Source organism: Glycine max, chromosome 13, assembly GCF_000004515.6.
Source record: "Glycine max cultivar Williams 82 chromosome 13, Glycine_max_v4.0, whole genome shotgun sequence".
NCBI classification, from domain to species: domain Eukaryota; kingdom Viridiplantae; phylum Streptophyta; class Magnoliopsida; order Fabales; family Fabaceae; genus Glycine; species Glycine max.
The window spans coordinates 17677103-17698632 of NC_038249.2; the positions used below are offsets into that span (position 1 = coordinate 17677103).

Consider the following 21530-nt stretch of genomic DNA (forward strand, 5'->3'; position numbering starts at 1 on the left):
TTGTGTGAAAATGCCTATTATGTCAATCATAATATTAAACTCACATGTACAAGTATTGCATATAACTTACCTAATTACAATAGCCTAATACAACTATGACTTTGTATGGATAAACTTTTCAATAAACACTTGCAGAAAAAAAAAGTAAAAGATAAAATAAACTAAACTTCTCTCTCTCATAAATTAAAGTTTAATTCTTTTTACCACCTTATTTTCTTCACAGTACACAACAAAGATTTGCAATAAATAATCATCTAAACTTAGCTACAACAACTATGCCCTTTAGTAAATTACACGTCCCAATCCATAGGCTTGTAACCTGTAAAAGTATGGATATTGCACGAATGACAATTGTATAATGTGCTTCCAAAAAGGATAGTGACTCAAAAGCTCTATATGATGTAAACAGAGAGAATTTTGTTAGTTAATGCTGTAATCTATCAAAAAACTTAAACAGGCAAAAAAAATATTTAACAATTTTGTGAGTCTTTACAGTCTCAGAATGCTGAAATAGCTTAGTTTGGTGCTGTTCTTCCATTTGTTTGATCTTGCGGTTGCCCAGGGGGTGCAGCCCCAGATAACATTTCCATCATTGATTGTAAGGCCCCTGTTATATCCTCTGGCATATCCTCCATGTTTACACTAATATTTCCCCCAATTCTTATTTCAGGCTCACTAGTTCCACTACCATTGCTATCTTCTTGCCTTTCCTGATGAGAATGTGACCCCTGCGGCTGTGCATTTGTAGGGTTTGTGATGTTCATGAACATGCTTGCAATATCACGGGGATTAAATGACATAGAGGAAAATGGAGGTGGCACGCTGTGGCTTCTTGATCCTCCTTGCGCAGATTGGTTTGGGAATTCTTGAGATGATCTTGAATTCTTTGGAGAATGGAAGAGGGAAAAAAACATTTGGTTGAAGACATTATGTTAGAGCAAAGTAGCAAACAGATATCAGAATGCTATAGTTATCTTAGCAGAAATAACTTATCGAGAAGAAAAAAAAAATTGATGTCACTGCTTAATGAAGGAGAAAATAAAAAATGCTTGCTGACATTTCAGTGTTAAGTAACAACTACAATAAATTCATAGCTTAAATTAATAGAGAGATAAACTACATGAAAGTAACATCAGTATGACTCCTAGGTCCCGAGAGTTCAAAAGTGAGCTATTTGCGAAGATAACAATAACTACAATATGAAGATAGAGAAATGCTAGCAACATACTTTCTCACACACGTGCTACTATTGATGAAATCACAAATTTTGATGGGTCTTACTTCTTATTTAATGAGTCTCTCTCAATTTTATAGTTTTCAATAAATTTCAACCAATAATATAGTGTGTATTAGAAAATGTGTTGCTAGCACTCCTGTGACGGTATTTATGCATTTCTTCTGGAAAAGGCTATTCTCAATTGTGTTCTATTAATGTCTTTACTCTTCACTAAATATTATTTTGGAAGAAAAAAAGAAAATGATGAAGGGTATGTACTCCTGAACCGTGCAGTACAGATGATACAAATTAAAACTATATGATAATAATAATAATAATAATAATAATAATAATAATAATAATAATAATAATAATAATAATAATAATAATAATAATAATAATAATACCTGGTTTTGATATGCACGGTGTTGCTCTTCTAACAATTTACGCTCGGCCACCTGTGGTTAACAACAGCATGACAATATAGAAAAACTAATAAGACAAGCAGAAGAAAAAGGAAAAACAGAACAAACCCTTATATTTTCTTTGACAGACTCATTATTTGGATCCAACTGCAAGGCTGCAGAGACACAAAACATGTTAAGATAAATAAATTGAGTTGAAGATTAACTGGATTTAACACTTCCAAATTCCAACCAGCTTGGATCCAATACTCATAATGACATTAACAACAGTTCAAAAGTCTGCAGACTGAATCATTTTCCAAATATCATTCTGATAACTAAAGAATGCATTTTCAGTAAAATCAATTCTTTAGACTATAATGTTCATAACATGTTCCTGCAGGTGTAGGAAACCCAAATGGCAAAAAAGAAGCTAACCAATTATGAACTTTGAGAAAAAACCCAAAGTTTTGAGTTAACATTGCATTAGTAAGGTGATAGATCTCCACCATTTACCTTGATAAAGTAACAGTACATAACAGCAATAAAGTCAACATTCTCCAGATGATTTCCACTAAAAACATATAATAAAACAGATTATAAGAACAAATTTAGGGGATGAATATAATCCTTTACCAACCTTTTCTGAACCCTTTATGAATAGCATCTCTGTAATTTCCTTGTGCATAATAAACCAAACCCAGACGACTATATGCCTTGCTGTAGTTTGGATCAATCTCAATGGATCTAAGACAATCTTGGATCGCTTCTGTATATTTGTTAATCTGGGTGTAAGCAGCTGCCCTGATATATGTAAAAAATGAAGGCGCAAAATGCAGATTCATCAGTTAAATGAACTGGCGCCTAAGCTATTCTGAACCAGACAACTGTCTTAAAAATTACATTCCAAAATCTAAACCAAATAAACAAAGATTGGATAGTAGAGATATTGTGCTCCACCATCACTCCCTCTACCCTCATTCATTCTTCATGGGTAAGGATCATTGAACCTAAAGGACATTAGCCAAAACATATTGATTTATTATATCAGTACTAGAATTTCAACGAACCATTAAATTTAAAGCAGATATCCTTAGTTCTTTCGTACACTCCATAATAAAAAGTATATATTTAGAACTTCTACAAGACTTGTTTCTCGTAATTATACAAGGGTGTACAGATCATATCAAACTTTTTACTAAAATGTGTTATCCCACAAAATCCTAGCTAGCATCACCTTTAACAATGTGTTGCCATCCCCGCTCCCCAAAAAGGAGAAGGAAGTCTCTCCATATAAATCATAATATTACCTTATAATCAATATCAATCTTACCCTACATTAATAATTTATAAAAGCATATTAATTATTTATTACATATAAAAAAAATCAGAAGTTGAGACATTTCTTTCATAATACTGCTAAGTTAACATTCCAGATTGGTATATTTATGTAAATAACTTAGTTAAACACTTATTCATAAGCTCTTATCAGATGAAGGCAGATGCCATAAATTTAACTATCAAACTGATGGGAATAAGGCAAAAAGGGTTTATGGGAGTTATAAGCTATTTTCATAAGCTCTCCATAAGTTCTTCTAAACACTTCCTAAAACTGTGACCTCAGTGGTATTCTAAAACCAATATAGTATATATTTGAAACAGTATAAACTGGAGGACTACCTGTTGCAGTAGTAAACAGCACTCTTTTCATGGACTGCAATGGCACAATTATACAACTCAATTGCATCAGAGTATTTCTTAGATTGCATTGCCTTGTTACCTGAGTGAAAATCCAATTTCAAGTACTATATCATCTTCCAAAAGTCTATCACTGTATAGATATTCTTTAACAAACATTGATAGATTCAAACTGAAAAATAATCTAATCACACCAATCTGGAGTGCAATATAAAGACAATTTTTGGCTTATACCAACTGTATAAATGTGTTACATTTTATTTTGATTTAAAATGAATAAAAAGAATTGCATATTTCAATTCTGACAAATGATGTACTACACATCATGTATGTCACAGTTTGAGTGTGTGCAAGAGTTTTCAATTCATCCAAGGAAAAAATCAAGCTTCTTCAAGTCAAAGTCACTTATCATACCTAGTGTTTTTAGTGATTCAGCCAAATTCTTCAAACTAAACTGGTGACAACCAGATCTTTCCAACTCCTACATAGAAGCAGATTTCATCAGAATTAAACAGACAGTTTTACTGAAAATTTGTTTTTTGATAGAACCCATCAGCCCAATGGCATTGATTGATCCACAGTCAACCCCACCACATGGTATAAGACTAGGCTGCTGCTGTGGTTGTAGAATAAAACAGACAAGAAGCAAGATATTAAAATGAATTACATAAAATAACAAGAATAGTAGTAGAAACAATAATGTCCATACGATCAACTAACTTGAGATAGCAACTGACTTGAGTATCTAATGGGAAAACAGTAGAAGTCATCATATGAAATTCATGTACTAAACACAAGAAATGGGATGAAGTTCACTAGTTTCTTGTCACTTTATTGTACATGTAGTAAATAGAATAAAATCTCACTGTATCTTATTAAGATAGATTTTTTGTCTTTTCCCATTTTCCCTTTTTTTTGTCAGCCTTTTCCTACTTTCCCCATTTCCTTTTCTATGTTTTGTTTCCCTGGTTTATCCATTTAGCCTATAAAAGGGGTTAGAACTTGTATTACAAGCACTAAAATGTATTCAATTTTTTTTCTTTCTAGTGTACATTTAGTTTACAGACAATCAATCTACTTCTGAGTCTACATCTTAAAATGGTTTTAACAATCTAATTCCGTGTCTACATCTTCCTTAGCAAAAGTTCCTTCTTGTCCACCACCTTGGTCATCCTCCATTCGACATGTGTATATGCATCATCCTCATGCTCTGCTACCCACCTCAAACAAAGCATTTATGGATGAACCTGGTTCTCCAGCTAACTTACCCCCTTCATCCTTCCTTGCATCTCAAGATCAAATTTTAGATCTTTGCAATGCCATAAGGTGAACATTTGTGCCATTCAACACCTTATTGCTCCCTTTATACAATATGAACAACTTTCTCCTTTCTCCAAATCCTTTGTTGCTTCTTTCAATGTTGTCTCAATTCCCAAAACTATGACCAAGGCCTTGACTAACGATGGATGGCAGCATGCAATGGAAGAGAGATGCACGTTTACCAATAATACATAACTGAACCTAATAAAACAATACACATTAAATAACATGTAACCGCTCATAATATCTGCCAATAACTGCCATAATTTCCCTTAATCCCATCATCATACTATGACACATCCAGACACTTCTTTCCTATAAAGTGTGGTTAGCCAATTAATGTTAACTTATCAAAGTTCTCATTAGGATACAATGTTGTACACCTTGAGGTACTTGACAGGAGCCCTAGGTTGCCAAAATCTTTATAAGACAAAAGGAACAACAAAGTAGAAGGTTCACCACCTGTTGTAGATTCACCTAGTCATCCTAAAGATTAAAAACCACCCTTGTAGTTACCATGTGTCCGTTGAAGGAAATTTAATTTGTTAGAAAAGTAAGAAATAAAATGTAGCAGCAAGATCAAGTGTAAAGTAAAACTTTGATTTATTATGGGTTGCACTATCTACTTGATGAAATCAGCTTCCAGGGTACTCTACCTATCAAGCTCTGCTGGACAATCAAGCTGCAATTAACAGTGCCTCAAACCCAATATTTCACAAAAGAACAAAACATATGGAAGCTGACTGTCATTTTATTAGGGGGAAAAGTTCACCAAGGACTTGTATACACTGAACATGTTAGGACTCAAGAATAAATAGTTGACATCTTCCTTAATAGGAGTAGGGTTGATTATAACAAGTTGAGCATGATTACATCTATGAACCAACTTGAGGGGTGAGAGGGGTTGAGATTTAGGTGTATTACACGTGACTAAATATGCAGACAGTATTTTTGTCCTCTGTATTATATTGCACTACATTGTACTGCTAGCTTAATTATTGAATATATAAACACAAAGACCTGCTTCACCCAAATTGAGTCAAGTTTCCCAAACATCTTTCTATTTTACAGTAATGATCTAACCAGATTGGTAAAGATTCATCTTGTCCAGGGATTCTCTAAACACACTTGCAACTGTTTCTCAAAATTAATTGCTTATTTTTCAAAATCTCTCTCAAGAACCTAGCAAAAATAAGTGATTATTTCTCTAAAATAAGCCAAACCAAACATACACTAATTTTACAAATGAATGAGGATTTTTTTTGGCTTAAATATGTTTTTTGGTCCCTGATAAATTTCTGATTTTTGTTTTTGGTCCCGAATAAAAATTTGTTTTGTTTTTGGTCTCTAAATTTATTTAGATAGCTTTGAAAGGTGAAATAAAGTCATTTAGATAGCACTTTAGGGACTAAAATAAAAAATATAAAATTTATTAGGGACCAAAAAGTTAAAAAAAAATATTAGGGACACAACATAATTAAAAAATTTAGTAGGACCTAATACATATTTAAGCCTTTTTTCTCTATGTTCTTCCTTTGAGCTGAACATGTTCTCATATAGGTCCTCATCTTTCCCATCCCTCTACCACCTCTAACAAGTCCCACCACCATTTTCCATCCTACAATAAATTTCATAAAGTGGTGCATCATCATCATTAGAATCATAATTTAAAAGTAGGGAAAGCCCAGTAACACTGACACTACACCTACTTACTGGAGTTCCACCAGCTTCCTTAATGTTGCTCGGGCTAGCAGGACATGGCAAATTAAGGGTGCATACTGCATAGATTTCCAACTTGCAACATTTTGATGGATTATAAATCAAGCAAGCAAAATGGTTCTAGAACCTTAGGTTAATGCATAGAACTTTCAATTAAAACAATAAATAAAACACATGTTGGGTTCCGGTTTCAAATCAGTAGTGTAGTATTAATTTATTTTTGCATTTTCTTTTTGCTAAGTGGACATAGTTGTGAATATCAGGACAGAAATAAACCATGTATAATAAAATAACAACCGTAGTAAAGGATGGCTATGTTTACAAAAGCCTCGTGTGTATATAAGCATTGAAGCAAATGAAATAGCTATGTTTTAAGTTCCAACATTAGCTGGAAATGCAACATATGTTTATGCAAGACATAATATGTCATACCATACAAGCCTCATTGAATAAACAACTTGCTTTCTCCAGTTGCACTGGGTCATCACTCCCATCAGTATTGCTCCAAAAATAGCAATTTTTCTCCAGAGCAGCAAAGAATTGTCCGCACAGTTCATCTTTAGATACTGCATTCAAATATTGAGAATACAAATGTAACTTTACTTAAAGCATTTTAAGAAACCACATAAAGTTCGTTATTGTTATAATTATGTGTATCTTTTGATAGATTTTGTTTTTAGCTTCCCTAGTCTCCTACTTAGCTTGTGGTAGAAGACAACAGTATGGCTTGTCTTGTCAAGCTGTCTCTATCCCTTTTTGATGTATATATATATGTATTATTTGAATGTAATAAAGCAAGTGAGTGAGTGAACAGTTTTTATTTTTCTCACATATTCAAGCTTCAAGTTGGCATCAGAGCTGGTTCTCCGGCCACCATCGTCGCCGCTGCTGTCCGCCGTCCGCCGCCGCCGTCAAATTCGCCAGCGAGTTCAGGGTTTTGTGCGCCTCGAGGAGCGCGACACAACCCCGCAAACCGCGTGGCCAGATTCGCCGCCACGCGCCGCTCTACAGCAGCGCCTCTTCCCGGCGCGTGAAGCCCACGCGCCGACCTCCGGCCACCGGAATCGCGCCGGACTTGTCTCAAACGGAGCGCCGTCTTCCCTTGTTTTCGTTCCAGCCTCTAGTGCAGTGTTTACATGTCATTTTGTGCTTCCTCCTCTCTACTCCGTTAGGTTTTTTGTTTTTCCTTGACAAAAATGCCGTCTTCTGGTCCTGTTTTTTCATTCTCTGGAACTCCCACCATTACTACTGCCAAACTCAACTGGAAAAACTATATGTCTTGGTCTGCTTCCGTGGAGTTATGGTTTCTCGGCCAAGGATATCATGATCACTTGGAAAAGGGAGTTGATGCTGTTCCGAATGACAAGAGAGCTGAATGGGAAAAGCTGGATTTTCAGTTGTGTGCAGTGCTATGGCAATCTGTTGAACCGGATGTTTTGGAGATCCTTAGATCATTCAAAACATGTTGCTCTTTTTGGAAGAAAGCACAAGAGATATTTGCCAACGACATTCAAAGTTTGTTTGATGCAACCCAGAAAGTTGCTGCTCTCAAACAAACCAGCCATGATATGATTGCGCATGTAGGGAAAGCTAGAGCAGCAGTGGAAGAACTGAAGAGATTTCTTGCAGCAAAATCGTTGGAGGAAGTGAATAGGAAGCTGGACAAGTTCTACATGGTCCTTATCTTGAGAAGTCTACATGCAGATTTTGATCATGTGCGTGATCAAATTCTTGCAGGTGACCAAGTCCCGTCAATGGACTCCCTCATTACTAGACTTCTTCGCGTGCCTCAAGCCTTGAAAGAAGAAAATTTAGCTGAAAGTGTGGAAACATCAGCTATGGCTGCATCTCGTGGAAGAGGGGGAGGTCGCAACAATAGAGGAGGTCGTGGTGGAAGGAGTGGACGTCCTCAATGCACATATTGTAAGAGGATGGGTCACACTCAAGAGAATTGTTATTCCCTGCATGGCTTCCCTGACAAAGTAGCTCAGGTAACTCAGACCGAAAAATCAGAGCCTAAGTTCTCTGATACAGAGTATCAGGAGTATCTAAAGCTGAAATCCGAGAAATCCAGCAACCAGGCTTCATCTTCCTCTGTACCATGTTATTCAACAGCATGTATTTCTCAATCTATTGACGGTCTCAGTCCTTGGATACTTGATTCAGGTGTCTCTGATCATATTTCTGGTAATAAGTCCTCTTTTACATCCATTTCTTTTCCAAAAATTCCTCATCTTGTCACTGTAGCTAATGGTTCCAAAGTTGCAGCTCAAGGAAGTGGTCAAGTATCTTTATCTTCCTCATTGAAATTGGACTCTGTTTTGTTTATTCCACAATGTCCCTATAATTTAATTTCATTGAGTCAGTTAACTCGTTCATTAAATTGCTCAGTAACCTTTACCGCTAATTCTTTTGTTATCCAGGAACATGGCACGGGTCGACTGATTGGAGAAGGACATGAATCACGAGGACTTTACTACATGAAGTCCAACTTGTCTGTCTCCTGTTCAGCAACTTCAAATCCCAAACTTTTGCATGATCGTCTAGGTCACCCAAGTCTACCAAAACTAAAATTGATGATCCCTAGTCTAAAGAATCTTCGAGTCTTAGAATGTGAATCTTGTCAACTAGGAAAACATGTTAGGTCATCATTTCCACAAACTGTTCAAAGATGTAATTCAGCTTTCTCTACCATTCATTCTGATATTTGGGGACCAAGCCGTGTTACATCTTTTGGTTTTCGATATTTTGTAACTTTTATTGATGAATTCTCTAGATGTACTTGGGTTTATTTAATGAAAGACAGATCTGAACTTTTGCCTATCTTCATGTCCTTTCTCAATGAAATTGAAAACCAATTTGGAAAAACAATTAAGATTTTCAGAAGTGATAATGCCAAAGAGTATTTCTCTCATGATTTCTCTTCTTTATTATCTTCAAAAGGCATTCTGCATCAATCTACATGTCCTCATACACCACAGCAAAATGGTATAGCAGAAAGGAAAAATCGTCATCTCCTTGACACCGCACGATCACTAATGTTCGCCTCTCATGTTCCTTCACACCATTGGGGGGATGCGGTGTTCACTGCTTGTTTCTTAATCAACAGAATGCCTTCTTCTTCTCTTAAGAATCAAATTCCTCACTCAATCATTTTTCCTCATGATCACTTATTCCATGTTCCACCCAAAGTGTTTGGTTGTACTTGTTTTGTCCATAATCTCTCCCCTGGTTTAGATAAACTTTCTGCCCGAGCAATCAAGTGTGTCTTTTTAGGTTATTCTCGTCTTCAAAAGGGTTACAAATGCTACTCTCCATCTACCAGGCGATACTATATGTCTGCAGATGTAACCTTCTTTGAAGACACACCTTTCTTTCCATCATCTACGGACTATTCTTCTTCCATCCAAAATGTTCTTCCGATTCCCTCTCCATGTCCTCTAGGTACCTTAAACCAAGATGTTAGTGAAGTTCCATCTTCTCCACCACATCCACCTGAAGTTGCTCCTCCACCTCTTCTTACATATCAACGCAGGACACAGCCAGTTGGTTCTACAGTATCTGAAGCTTCTCCTCTTGATTCTCATCCTTCTTCAATCAATCCTCAAGCCATGGATCCTGCTACTTCTCATCCCTCTGATTCAGACTGGCCCATTGCCATCCGCAAAGGTACTAGATCCTCTCGTAATCTTCATCCTATCTATAACTTTCTAAGCTATCATCGTTTGTCTCCTTCATATTCTTCTTTTGTTTTCTCTCTATCTTCGCATTCTGTCCCTTCTAATATTCATGAGGCACTGAGTCATCCTGGATGGCGACAGGCTATGATTGATGAAATGCAGGCTCTTGAACATAGTGGTACTTGGGAACTTGTTTCCCTTCCTCCTGGCAAGAAGGCTGTGGGTTGCAGATGGGTTTATACAGTTAAAGTTGGGCCTAATGGTGAGATTGATCGACTTAAGGCTCGCTTAGTGGCTAAAGGTTATACTCAGGTATATGGCCTTGATTATTGTGACACTTTCTCTCCAGTCGCTAAGATCACTACTGTCCGTCTGTTCCTTGCTATGGCTGCCATGCGTCATTGGCCTCTCCATCAGCTTGATATTAAAAATGCATTTCTTCATGGTGACCTTGAGGAAGAGATCTACATGGAGCAACCTCCTGGGTGTGTTGCTCAGGGGGAGTATGGTCTTGTGTGTAAGCTGCGTCGATCCCTCTATGGGTTGAAGCAATCCCCTCGGGCTTGGTTTGGTAAATTCAGTCATATTGTTCAACTCTTTGGGTTGAAACGAAGTGAAGCCGATCATTCTGTTTTTTATTGTCATTCATCCCCTGGGAAATGTGTTTATTTGATAGTATATGTTGATGATATAGTGATTACAGGGAATGATGCTACTAAGATTGTCCAGCTAAAGGAGCACTTATTCAGTCATTTCCAGACCAAAGACCTAGGGTATTTGAAGTACTTTCTTGGTATTGAGGTGGCTCAATCAGGAGATGGTGTTGTGATCTCACAGAGAAAGTATGCTCTTGACATTTTGGAGGAGACAAGCATGCAGAATTGTAGACTTGTTGATAGCCCTATGGATCCTAATCTGAAGCTCATGGCAGATCAAGGTGAAATCTATCATGACCCCGAAAGATATAGGAGACTTGTGGGAAAACTAATTTATCTCACTATTACAAGACCTGATATTTCCTTTGCTGTTGGAGTAGTTAGCCAATTTATGCAAAATCCCCGTGCTGATCATTGGAATGCTGTTACACGTATTCTTAGATATATAAAGAGAGCTCCGGGACAAGGACTGTTTTATGAAGACAAAGGTAACACACAAATATCTGGATATTGTGATGCAGATTGGGCTGGCTGTCCCATGGATAGGAGATCCACATCAGGATACTGCGTCTCTATTGGAGGAAATGTTATCTGTTGGAAAAGTAAGAAGCAAGCTGTTGTTGCTCGATCTAGTGCAGAGGCTGAATACAGATCTATGGCTATGGTTACATGTGAACTTATGTGGGTTAAACAAATTCTTGAAGAGTTGAAATTCTGCAAAGTGGTGCAAATGAAGTTATATTGTGATAATCAGGCTGCTCTTCACATTGCTTCAAACCCAGTCTTCCATGAGAGGACCAAGCACATAGAGATTGACTGTCACTTTATTCGAGAGAAGCTACTGTCCAAAGAGATTGCCACTGAGTTCATTAATTCTAATGATCAGCCAGCTGATATTTTGACTAAGTCTTTAAGGGGGCCTAAGATTCAGTTTATATGTTCCAAGCTTGGTGCATATGATTTATATGCTCCAGCTTGAGGGGGAGTGTTATAATTATGTGTATCTTTTGATAGATTTTGTTTTTAGCTTCCCTAGTCTCCTACTTAGCTTGTGGTAGAAGACAACAGTATGGCTTGTCTTGTCAAGCTGTCTCTATCCCTTTTTGATGTATATATATATGTATTATTTGAATGTAATAAAGCAAGTGAGTGAGTGAACAGTTTTTATGTTTCTCACATATTCAAGCTTCAAGTGTTATTGAGAAAACTAAAGCCAAGATTCAATTTGAACTGAACTTAAAGAGGACATAAACTACGAAACCTAAAAATTAAAAGGGATGAGGAGGCGGGGGGCGGAGGGGATCACTTCAAGCACAATATTCAGAAATCACTCTCTTGGTTGTTGTTAGCACTTTCTTTTGGTTGCTGTTATCTATTTTCAGAGGATTTACCATCTTCTCTTGGTCTTAATAAATTTCTCATTTTATCCCAAAAAGAAAAGGTTTTGTATATGGACCTTAATGATACATGTTAGAATAAAAAATAGCATTTATTACTCACATTAATGGAGAACTATATGCTTTTTGGTTTTTCATTTAATATTTCCTATTTTTATTTCTTACCCTATGATCAAGGAACACATTAACAAAAACCTAAAAAAAATGAAATCACTGTTTTTGGCTATGACTAACTTTTCATGAAATCCATATATTGTAGAAAGAATAGAAGAGAAAAAGGGATTTGTATATTATGAAGAATAGATTTTTACAAAGCCAACTATAGTCTCTAACAGCAGTACTTATACTGCAGAGATTTAGTTGCAACAGAATGACAGCTGTCAACTAACTAATGACAACTGTCAACTGACTACAGTTACTAGTAACTAAACGAACTAACTCTAAATAATTAGAGCTATATCCGAGTTATACACTCACAAATATTACAAGACAGAGTTTTTTGCAGAATGAAACCATAAAAAACCCTAAACAAACTCATCTAGAATCTAAATAATTAACAACTATTTTTTTGTAAAATAATTAACAAAAACAACACCTCGTTGCTGTTAAATATCTGATGTGGGTTATTATTGGCCCAAGTGATATTAAATTCATTTCTTGAAGGGGAAGGTCCAGAGCAGTAGCTTGCTGCTGGTGCTGGGGCCCTCAAGCATTGCTCATGTATTGCACCAGAACATGGGCTGAGTGCACCCTTTTTGGTTTAATTACTCATTTGGTCTCGATAGTTACAAAACTTTCCCTTTTAAAAAACCACCTTTTTTAAGAAAAACCTAGAATGATAAAGCTATTGTTGTTGTATTTAACAAGAAAATTTTAATCCCTGCCCTTTTACCCATTCACAATCAGATAAATCATAAACATGTTAAACACGTTAATAAATTGTATTCCAAAAATATATTACAAAACAGTAACTTTTACTTCCATGCATATCACTATCCAAAGGAAGTATCGTGTTACTCCTCATCATGTAAAAGAAAACAAATTTTTTTTAGTTATTTATATATGTAGTAATGCTTGTTGAAGGGATCCACACCCTAAAGCATTCTAAAGGCATGACAAATAAAAGAATTTAAATGTTACAATCATAAAACCATAAACTTGTCCAGAACGAGATGTCTTGTCATTGACAACCTTGAGATAATAAATAATATAAAATATTCTCTAAATAAATGTTTAAGTATATAATAACTCGAATTTCAAATAAAATAAAGGGGACATATTATCCTACCAAAAGCATGAGGGCCCTGTGTTGAATCTTCATCCTGGTCAAGTTACATATTATGAAATAAATCAGAACTGAGTCAAAATTTCAGTAAGACAATTTTAAATTAATGTGATTCTGTGATGAGCTGCTAGAACAGTGAAAGTAGAGAGATGCATCATGAAGTACTTCATCATCAATGTGACACACAATTGTTTATTGTCTATTATTAGCAAAACCAGTCAACTCCATAAGCATGCTATAAAGGTTACAATTAATCATATAAATTGGTCCTCCAACAGCTTAACCACAAATTAACTATATCTATTACAGTCATGAGCCATCCATCCCAAAAGCTTAAGCTGTTAGGTAAGGCACAAGAATGGTTTTTTTTACATGACGCTCCTACAAGCAAGAGATTCTTGAGCTTGAAATGTGCACTGTGTGCAGGCCCATTCTATCTTATGCTAAAATTTATCTTTTTCATCAGAAGTATGGGTATAACAAGGATTGTACTCGCGAGTCATGACCATAGGTCATAAAGGTTCTAATAACATGTCATGAACCAACTATCCCAAAAGCTTAAGCTATTACGTGAAGGCGTGTGAATGATTTTATATCTCATTATATTTCATTTAGTAAATTAGGATTAATAATCTAAGATAAGTATAAATAAGAGAGTAAACCTCCTAGTTAGTACTTGGAACTAATGAAATTAAAAACAAAATGTCCCTGGAAATATACTTCGTTACTCATGTTAGTCCAAGCATTAAGTGAGGAATAGTAGCTTTAACAGATTGGCTTATGTGGCATGTTAAATCCCTACATCACACACAGGGCACACATTGATGTCCCACTCGACAGAGTCAAGTCAAACGTAAGGGCCTATGGGTGTGCATACACTTCCTCTCCTCACCAGCAATCTCGCTTGGTCTCATCACCACTACCACATGTTCGACCCAATTGGAGAAAAACAGCAAACACTCAGAAGAACTCTGACCCAACACACAAAATCAAATGGTCATAAGCCAACCAAATATAACCCATTGTGGTTGTATTTGGGTTTTACTGGGTTTTTTTTTTTCAATTGTTCCCAAATTCTCCATCATCTCCTACCCAACATCTTCTCACTGTTGAAATGGAGACCAGGAATATGATCTAATTATTTGATTTTCAAAGTTTACTTTACCAACTGCATGTTTATATAATGAAATATATGCCATTTTTATTCCTTTCACCCGTATTTCAAGGTCAATAACAACAACCAAAAGAGTTAAAAATTTAACATTTGACACGAATAAACCGGCCTTATGCAAGGGCCATAAGAAGGTAAGTGTGAAGTGAATTAACCGTAGATTTCGACGCCTCAGAATGATTCTTCCCACGAGCAGGATTCTCACCCGAGAATGAACTGGAAGCATCCACGGAATCCGGCTGAGGACCAACGTCTGACTTGCTAGGTTCACATTGCTTTTTAGCTTCAAGAGACTTGAATATGTCAATCAATGAATCAGATTTCACATCATCACCAGCCACAGGAGATTGATTAAGCTTAAAAGCCTCTGCCAAACACTCCCTAGCAACCTCAATCCCCTCAGCATCAACCCCAGGACCCGGTTCAACTATTCCACATGAACCAAATTAGAGAACATCCATTGATTACAAATAAAAAAAATTAAAAACCAAGCAACAAAATTGACAATCCAAATGAAAACCAAACAACAATTTTTTCTACCCTGTCACATATCAGCAGATTAAAACGACAATTGGCAACTGGAACCTAATCAATCACGAAAAAACAAATCGACCCAGTTCATAAAATCACTCCCAAAGCATAAACACGCGGCAAAGATGAAATTTTGCAGTGGAAATTCAATTGGGTAGTGCTGCATAGAGAGGAATGAATGAGAAGAAGAAGAATACCGGAGTTGAGGAAGTGGAGGAAAGCACGAACTATGCGACGAGAGAGAGGTGAATCGGTGGCGATGTAATTGTGAGCCATGCGGTATCTGAGAAACAATGGATTGAAAAGCGAAGCTAGATGAAAATGGACATGGTTTGGTTCAGTGGGAAGGAGAAACTGTCTTCTGGAAAGTTCGTAGAAGAAGCAGCGAATCTAGCCTTAACTTAAAAAAGTTTGCCAATGCTTATGTTCTTTTGACGGATTTGTTATTTACCTTTGGTCCTTTTTGACTTTCATTTTTTGTTTTTTACAGATTTTTTATTTACTCTTTGAAGAAATTTAAATTATTGAGTAGTTTTAAAGTTTTTGTACTTAAATTTCTTTTTTTATTTCTAAATAATAAAATTTCTTAGATTAATTATTTTATAATTTTATATTAAATTTTACTTTTTTTCTATCTAATTAATTTCTTTAAAAAGTTTGAAATTCTTTTTTTGAAAGTAGTTATGCATATAACATATATGAATATTTATCATTTTTTATTGTATTAGACGGGAGTAAAATATAAAAAAAGGGATCGAATTGTGTTTTGTAAAAATCTTAGGCACGAGACTAAGTAATATTAAAAAAACAGGATGAAGCTTCATCCTATGAACTGTCCAAAAACTGAAATGAAAATATGTTTGATAAAACAAAGTGTTAAAAACACAAAATGTCTGTAGAAAGAAGAGGGATAAAAAAAAGATTTTTCTATAGTACGCAAACTTATACAGTAACATTAATTATAACTTAGTCTAGTTAATTAATTATATTTTCTTCAAAGACATAATTATTTTTCTTTCCTATTTATTTTGTAAACTCATCTCTTTATAATCTCTCTTTCCACTAAAAATGTATAACTAATTATTTTTTGTTATGAGTAATGTTTTATGGATCTCATTATCTTTATTTGTGTTTATTTTTAATAACTTTTCAATTACCTTTTGTATTTAAGTTATTTCTCCTGCAATGAATATATATAATTATTATTTTCTTTAAACTTTTTTATTCTGTAATTTTTCTCACAAGTCATATTATGAATCAATCATCAAACAAATCATATGATATAAAATTTATATATATATAAATTTGCGTTAATTGAATCACGAAACATTTTAAGCCAAAATTATTTATTTTAATAGTGGAAAAGATATTAAATATGTGTGAATCAACATAAATAAAAAAAATAGAAACTATTTTTGTATATGAAGCCAAAAGTCAAACGGAGTATATATATATATATATATATATATATATATATATATATATATATATATATATATATATATATATATATATATGAAAACTAAAAAAAAATACTACTTCAATTTTAAACCATATAAATCATGTCCAAGGGATAAATAAAAATCATTGGAGACTATTTTCTCATTTCTAATAAAAAAAATATTCCTTTATTTTCACTTTTTGTATTGTTTTCTCACTTTTGATGAGAAAGAACTATTTTTTTATTCACCTTCATGGAGAACCAAATTGTTTTCCTTTCTTTCTTTTTTTTTCACTATTTTTACATTTCTGGTGAGAAAAATACTCAAAAAATATTGTTAATTTTAACTTTTTTCTTACCATAAGAAACCCAAAAATCATATAAAAAAAATATACCATGAAAGATTTAAAAGAAAGATGTTTTATTCACTTTCCACACTACTTTTTCACTTTTGGTAAAAATAAAAATATAATTATTTTTTTTACTTCCACTGAGAACAATATTTTAAAAATTTCTTTTTTTTTGCTAGAGTCTTCAAAACTCCAAAATGATCAATTTCATAGTTACATAAATGAAACATAAATATTTTACCAAACATAGAATATGAATAATGAAATTAGAAACGAATAATCTCTTCTTTTCACTTTTAGTGAAAAACAAATTTCTTTGTTTAATAAGATCTTCTGGACCTTTTACAAGAATATTTTTAGAATTTTTTTATTTGGTTGCACCTTCAAGACACATTTTTCACATTAACGTGAGCAATATAACAATACATGTATTGATCCAAATTAAACTCTATGAATGAAATTGATTGGATAGAGAAATAAAACTTACCTTAAAACATGAATTCAAAAAATATGACCTTCTTCTATAAAATTCTCTATAAGGTTTTTTCTTACAAGCTAAGGTATCAATAAGAAATATACTCAATGGAAGAAAGACAAAGGTGCTAATAATGTGAATGATGAAATTGTGAAATTTAAAGCATGACTTGCTGCTCAAGAATTTTCACAAAGATCTAACATTAATTTTGAATACTCATATTCACTTATAGTAGATGTGAGACTTAATTAGTCTAGCTACACAATTTACATCTAATGGATTTTGTTATAGCATATTTGTATCAGTCTATTGATAATGACATTTATATGAAACTTACAGAAGGATATAATTTTCCCAATAATGCAAATTCTTGAGATGATTATCCTATCAAATTAATCAAGTCTTTATATGGACTAAAACAATCTAGACCAAGAGGAAATTCTATAGGATTTAATCTTCTCAATAATATTTGATAAAAGAAGGACATGAAATCATCTCATTTGTTCATGTATTTTTACTAAAAATATGAAAAAGAATTTAACATAATTGTTATTTATGAAGATGACATAAATATTTTTGGAACCCTTGAAGAACTTCCAAATGCTATAGGTTGATTAAACAAAGAGTTTGAGATGAAGGATCCAGAAAACACAAAGTTTTGTGTTGGGAAATTGGATACTTGAAGAATAAAATTTGTGTGCATCAAGAAGCTTTTATAGCACATGTACTTAAAAGGTTTTATATAGGAAAATCACATTCATTGTGCAGTCCAATGATTGTAAGGTCTCTAGATATTAACTATGATCCTTTTAGATATTGAAAAAAGAATGAAGAAATATTTGGTCCTGAAGTACCATGCCATACTGTTATTGAAAGATTAATGTATCTTACTATGTATACATGATTTGATATATTATTTCTCACTTATTCACTAGCAAAATATGATTCTTCACCAATATGAAAATATATTAAGCATGTGCTTTGTTATTATAGGAGTTATCTATCAGATTCTCTTAATAATATGTCATAAGTTTACATAAGGTGATACAACAATTCAATGACAATATGTGAAACAAACCAAAATAGGCACGTCAACCAATCATGCAAAAATTTAAGTCAAACATGAGAAAAATTGACATTGACAATCACATGTGAAGACAATGTTACATGTATTGTTCAAAAGGATACATTAAATGAGATAGAACAAAACACATTTTACAAAAGTTCTTTTTCACCCATGATCTTCAAAATAGTGGTGATATAAATGTTCAACAAGTTCATTCTCATGAGAATCTAGAAGTTTTTTTATGAAGTCATTATCAAGGAAGACTTTTGAATAATTGACTCACAAGATTGTATTTGGTCGTCTTAAAGGTGATTGTTTGCATAAGGGGGAGAGTAAATACTTTGTGCACTCTTTTTCCCTTAGCCATGGTTTTCTCCCACCAAATCTTCCTACCAATGTTTTTAATGAAACACGTAATAACATATTGAAGAATGATGTACTCTTTTTTGCTTGACTAGGTTTTTATCTCAGAAGATTTTTCCTAGTAAGCTTTTAGTAATGCACATTCTCAAATAATGGCCATCCAAGAGAGAGTTTTTTGGATAATCTTTTGTGGATGTCATTATCTTCCTTTATATTTATTTGTATTTATCTTTTTGTTACTCTTCAATTACCTTTTATATCTATAAATAAGTTACTCCTCTTAAAATGAATACACACAATTATGTTTTTTTAAAACTTTCTTCTTCTCTACTTCATCTCTATAATTATTCTCATGAGTCATATTATATTTAACATTTTTCTATTTTATTGCATTTCACTAAAATATAACTAGATTTTAAAATAAAAAACCATAGTAGTATCAAAATAGTGCACTAAAATAAAAAACAATATTTGGTGCCTATAAATTCGAGTAAGCATAGGATGTATACTACATATAAATCGAAGAGGCAATATACTACAATAAAAAAGCCAATAATAATGGTTGAAACCTATTTTGAAATGTAAATATTAAATAGTTTTTAGTTTAAAAACTGAATTCGTATAGACACAACCTATAAATTTTTAAAACAAATATAAAAAAACTTAAGTATATTTTTTTATACCCATTCAGAATTTATTATCTAAACTTTACTTTTTTATTTTAGTAACTGAGATTTTTTATTTGATTTTAGTATCTGTCATCAGTTAGGATCTATTAAATGATGTCTTGAAAGATCAACAAAATATCAAATCATCAATTAAGTGATGATGTAATAGGTTAATATAAGATAAAAACATATATATATATATATATATATATATATATATATATATATATATATATATATATATATATATATATATATATATATATATATATATATATATATATATATATATATATATACCACTAAAATGCTATTAAATCATCTTCGTTTAAAAATTCTTATTAAATTTTTTCTGTAAATAAAATACATATTAACTTGTTAATTATTAATATTTTAATTTAAAATATATTCTATATTTTATATTTACTTAATTACGAAAATAAGTATCATAGATATGCATGGAAAAATAGCAATTAATATTTAAATTCTAAATGAAAAGGATTAAACCTTGATTTTTTTGGCATAGTATTTGATATTTTATTTGACACTAAATTGTTTAGAATATTTTTGACAAAACTAATTGAAAAACTAGCTGGAAGGTAAAAATTGAAAGTTAATATCTAAAAGCTGAAAAATTGACTTATTAACTTCAAAGACAAATCTAAAAAAATTGCTTAGTGGGAGCAGGAAAATAATATTTTTTTATCCGTGACAATAAATAATATATTATATATTTACAAAAGGAAATTATCTATAGGGGAATACATTTTTTATGGGGGGATCTTTTTTTTACCAAATACATATAAGAAAAAAAATATCCTATGGGAGCAATTGTCCCTATAGTCTCTAACTCATATTCGTCTTTGATTAAATTATTTGTTGAAGTAGCTAAAAAATATAAAAAAGAAAAGAGAGTGTGATAAATGATTCAGATACAGACTCTAGATGAAGAGAAATGTGGTCACAAATGGAAATGAGTAACAACCTTAATATAAAAGCCTTGTAAGATTCAAATAGGAGTGAGTTACATTCTTAATATAAGAACCTTGTACGTTTTAAATGAGAGACACTTGACAAAGGCCTCATAGGATTAAAGTGTCAGCGAGGTTGAGAAAGAAAATACAAAAAAAGGAAATGAGAAAGTAACTAATTCATAGATGCTTTTTACATTGTTATCTTTAGTCACTATTGTTCATATTTTCTCCACTTTTGGTAGGTTTAAGTTTGAAGAACAAGATACCTGACAATATTTTTTTTTCAATTTTCTCTTTGTAGGTGTTAAATAGAGTTGGTGTGTGCATTTACATTTTTATTTTCCTATTTAGATAGGTGCTACAGTTACACTACTAAAAATGGTTCCCTTTTTTTTCATGCTTTGCCTTGATGGTATAGTTTCTAAAATTCAATGAATTTGAAATATTGAAGCATTTCAATTTAGCATGATAATAGAATTTGGTACTTGTTTCAAGCATAGGAATGAAGACATAATGCAAAAAGTTGGATTCTTTGAATCCTGTTAAGTCTATAAAATAAAATGATAAAGCTTAATTAGATAGTCAAGATTTACAATTTGTTTAATGTGATTAAGTCCACTAAAACTTAAAATTAAGTTGATCCAAAAATATTGGTTTGGACTTTCTTTGGTCATTTGAGAGCAAGTGAGGTTATAAAGAGTATATCCAACTAAGTCAAATATATGACATATCAAACACAAATGACAGGAGACTATTAACTTCCTCTAGCTTTATTTTTAACAATGTTATTAATTTGATGTATAATTATTTATAGTAAAAAAGAGAAAAAAAAAATAGGAAACACCATATCGAAATACAATGAGTTTAAATTTTATATATTATAGGTGTAAAATATTTTACATTAATATTTCATTGGAATTTTTCTTTTTACATATTATATTAACAAATAAGATGACATGAAAAAATGATTATTAAATATTGGTACAAAATTATTTTTGATTCTAAAGCATATATATTAACTCATAATATATTTAATATTGTTTGTAATATATATATATATATATATATATATATATATATATATATATATATATATATATATATATATATATATAT

The 21530-nt window shown here is 32.7% G+C and overlaps 1 protein-coding gene across 1 annotated transcript; it reads right to left on the minus strand.

The window, feature by feature from the left end:
• Positions 1–236: 236 nt before the first annotated feature.
• On the minus strand, positions 237–15496 carry LOC100799770 (small glutamine-rich tetratricopeptide repeat-containing protein). The gene is made up of 10 exons (XM_003542905.5): positions 15275–15496; positions 14702–14973; positions 13379–13412; positions 6790–6923; positions 3733–3799; positions 3301–3400; positions 2261–2424; positions 1750–1796; positions 1624–1674; positions 237–884 (listed from the first exon to the last, which is right to left on the minus strand). The coding sequence occupies exons 1-10, from the start codon at positions 15351–15353 to the stop codon at positions 516–518; spliced, it is 1317 nt and encodes a 438-aa protein (XP_003542953.1). The 5' UTR covers positions 15354–15496; the 3' UTR covers positions 237–515.
• Between the last annotated feature and the right edge of the window lie 6034 nt (positions 15497–21530).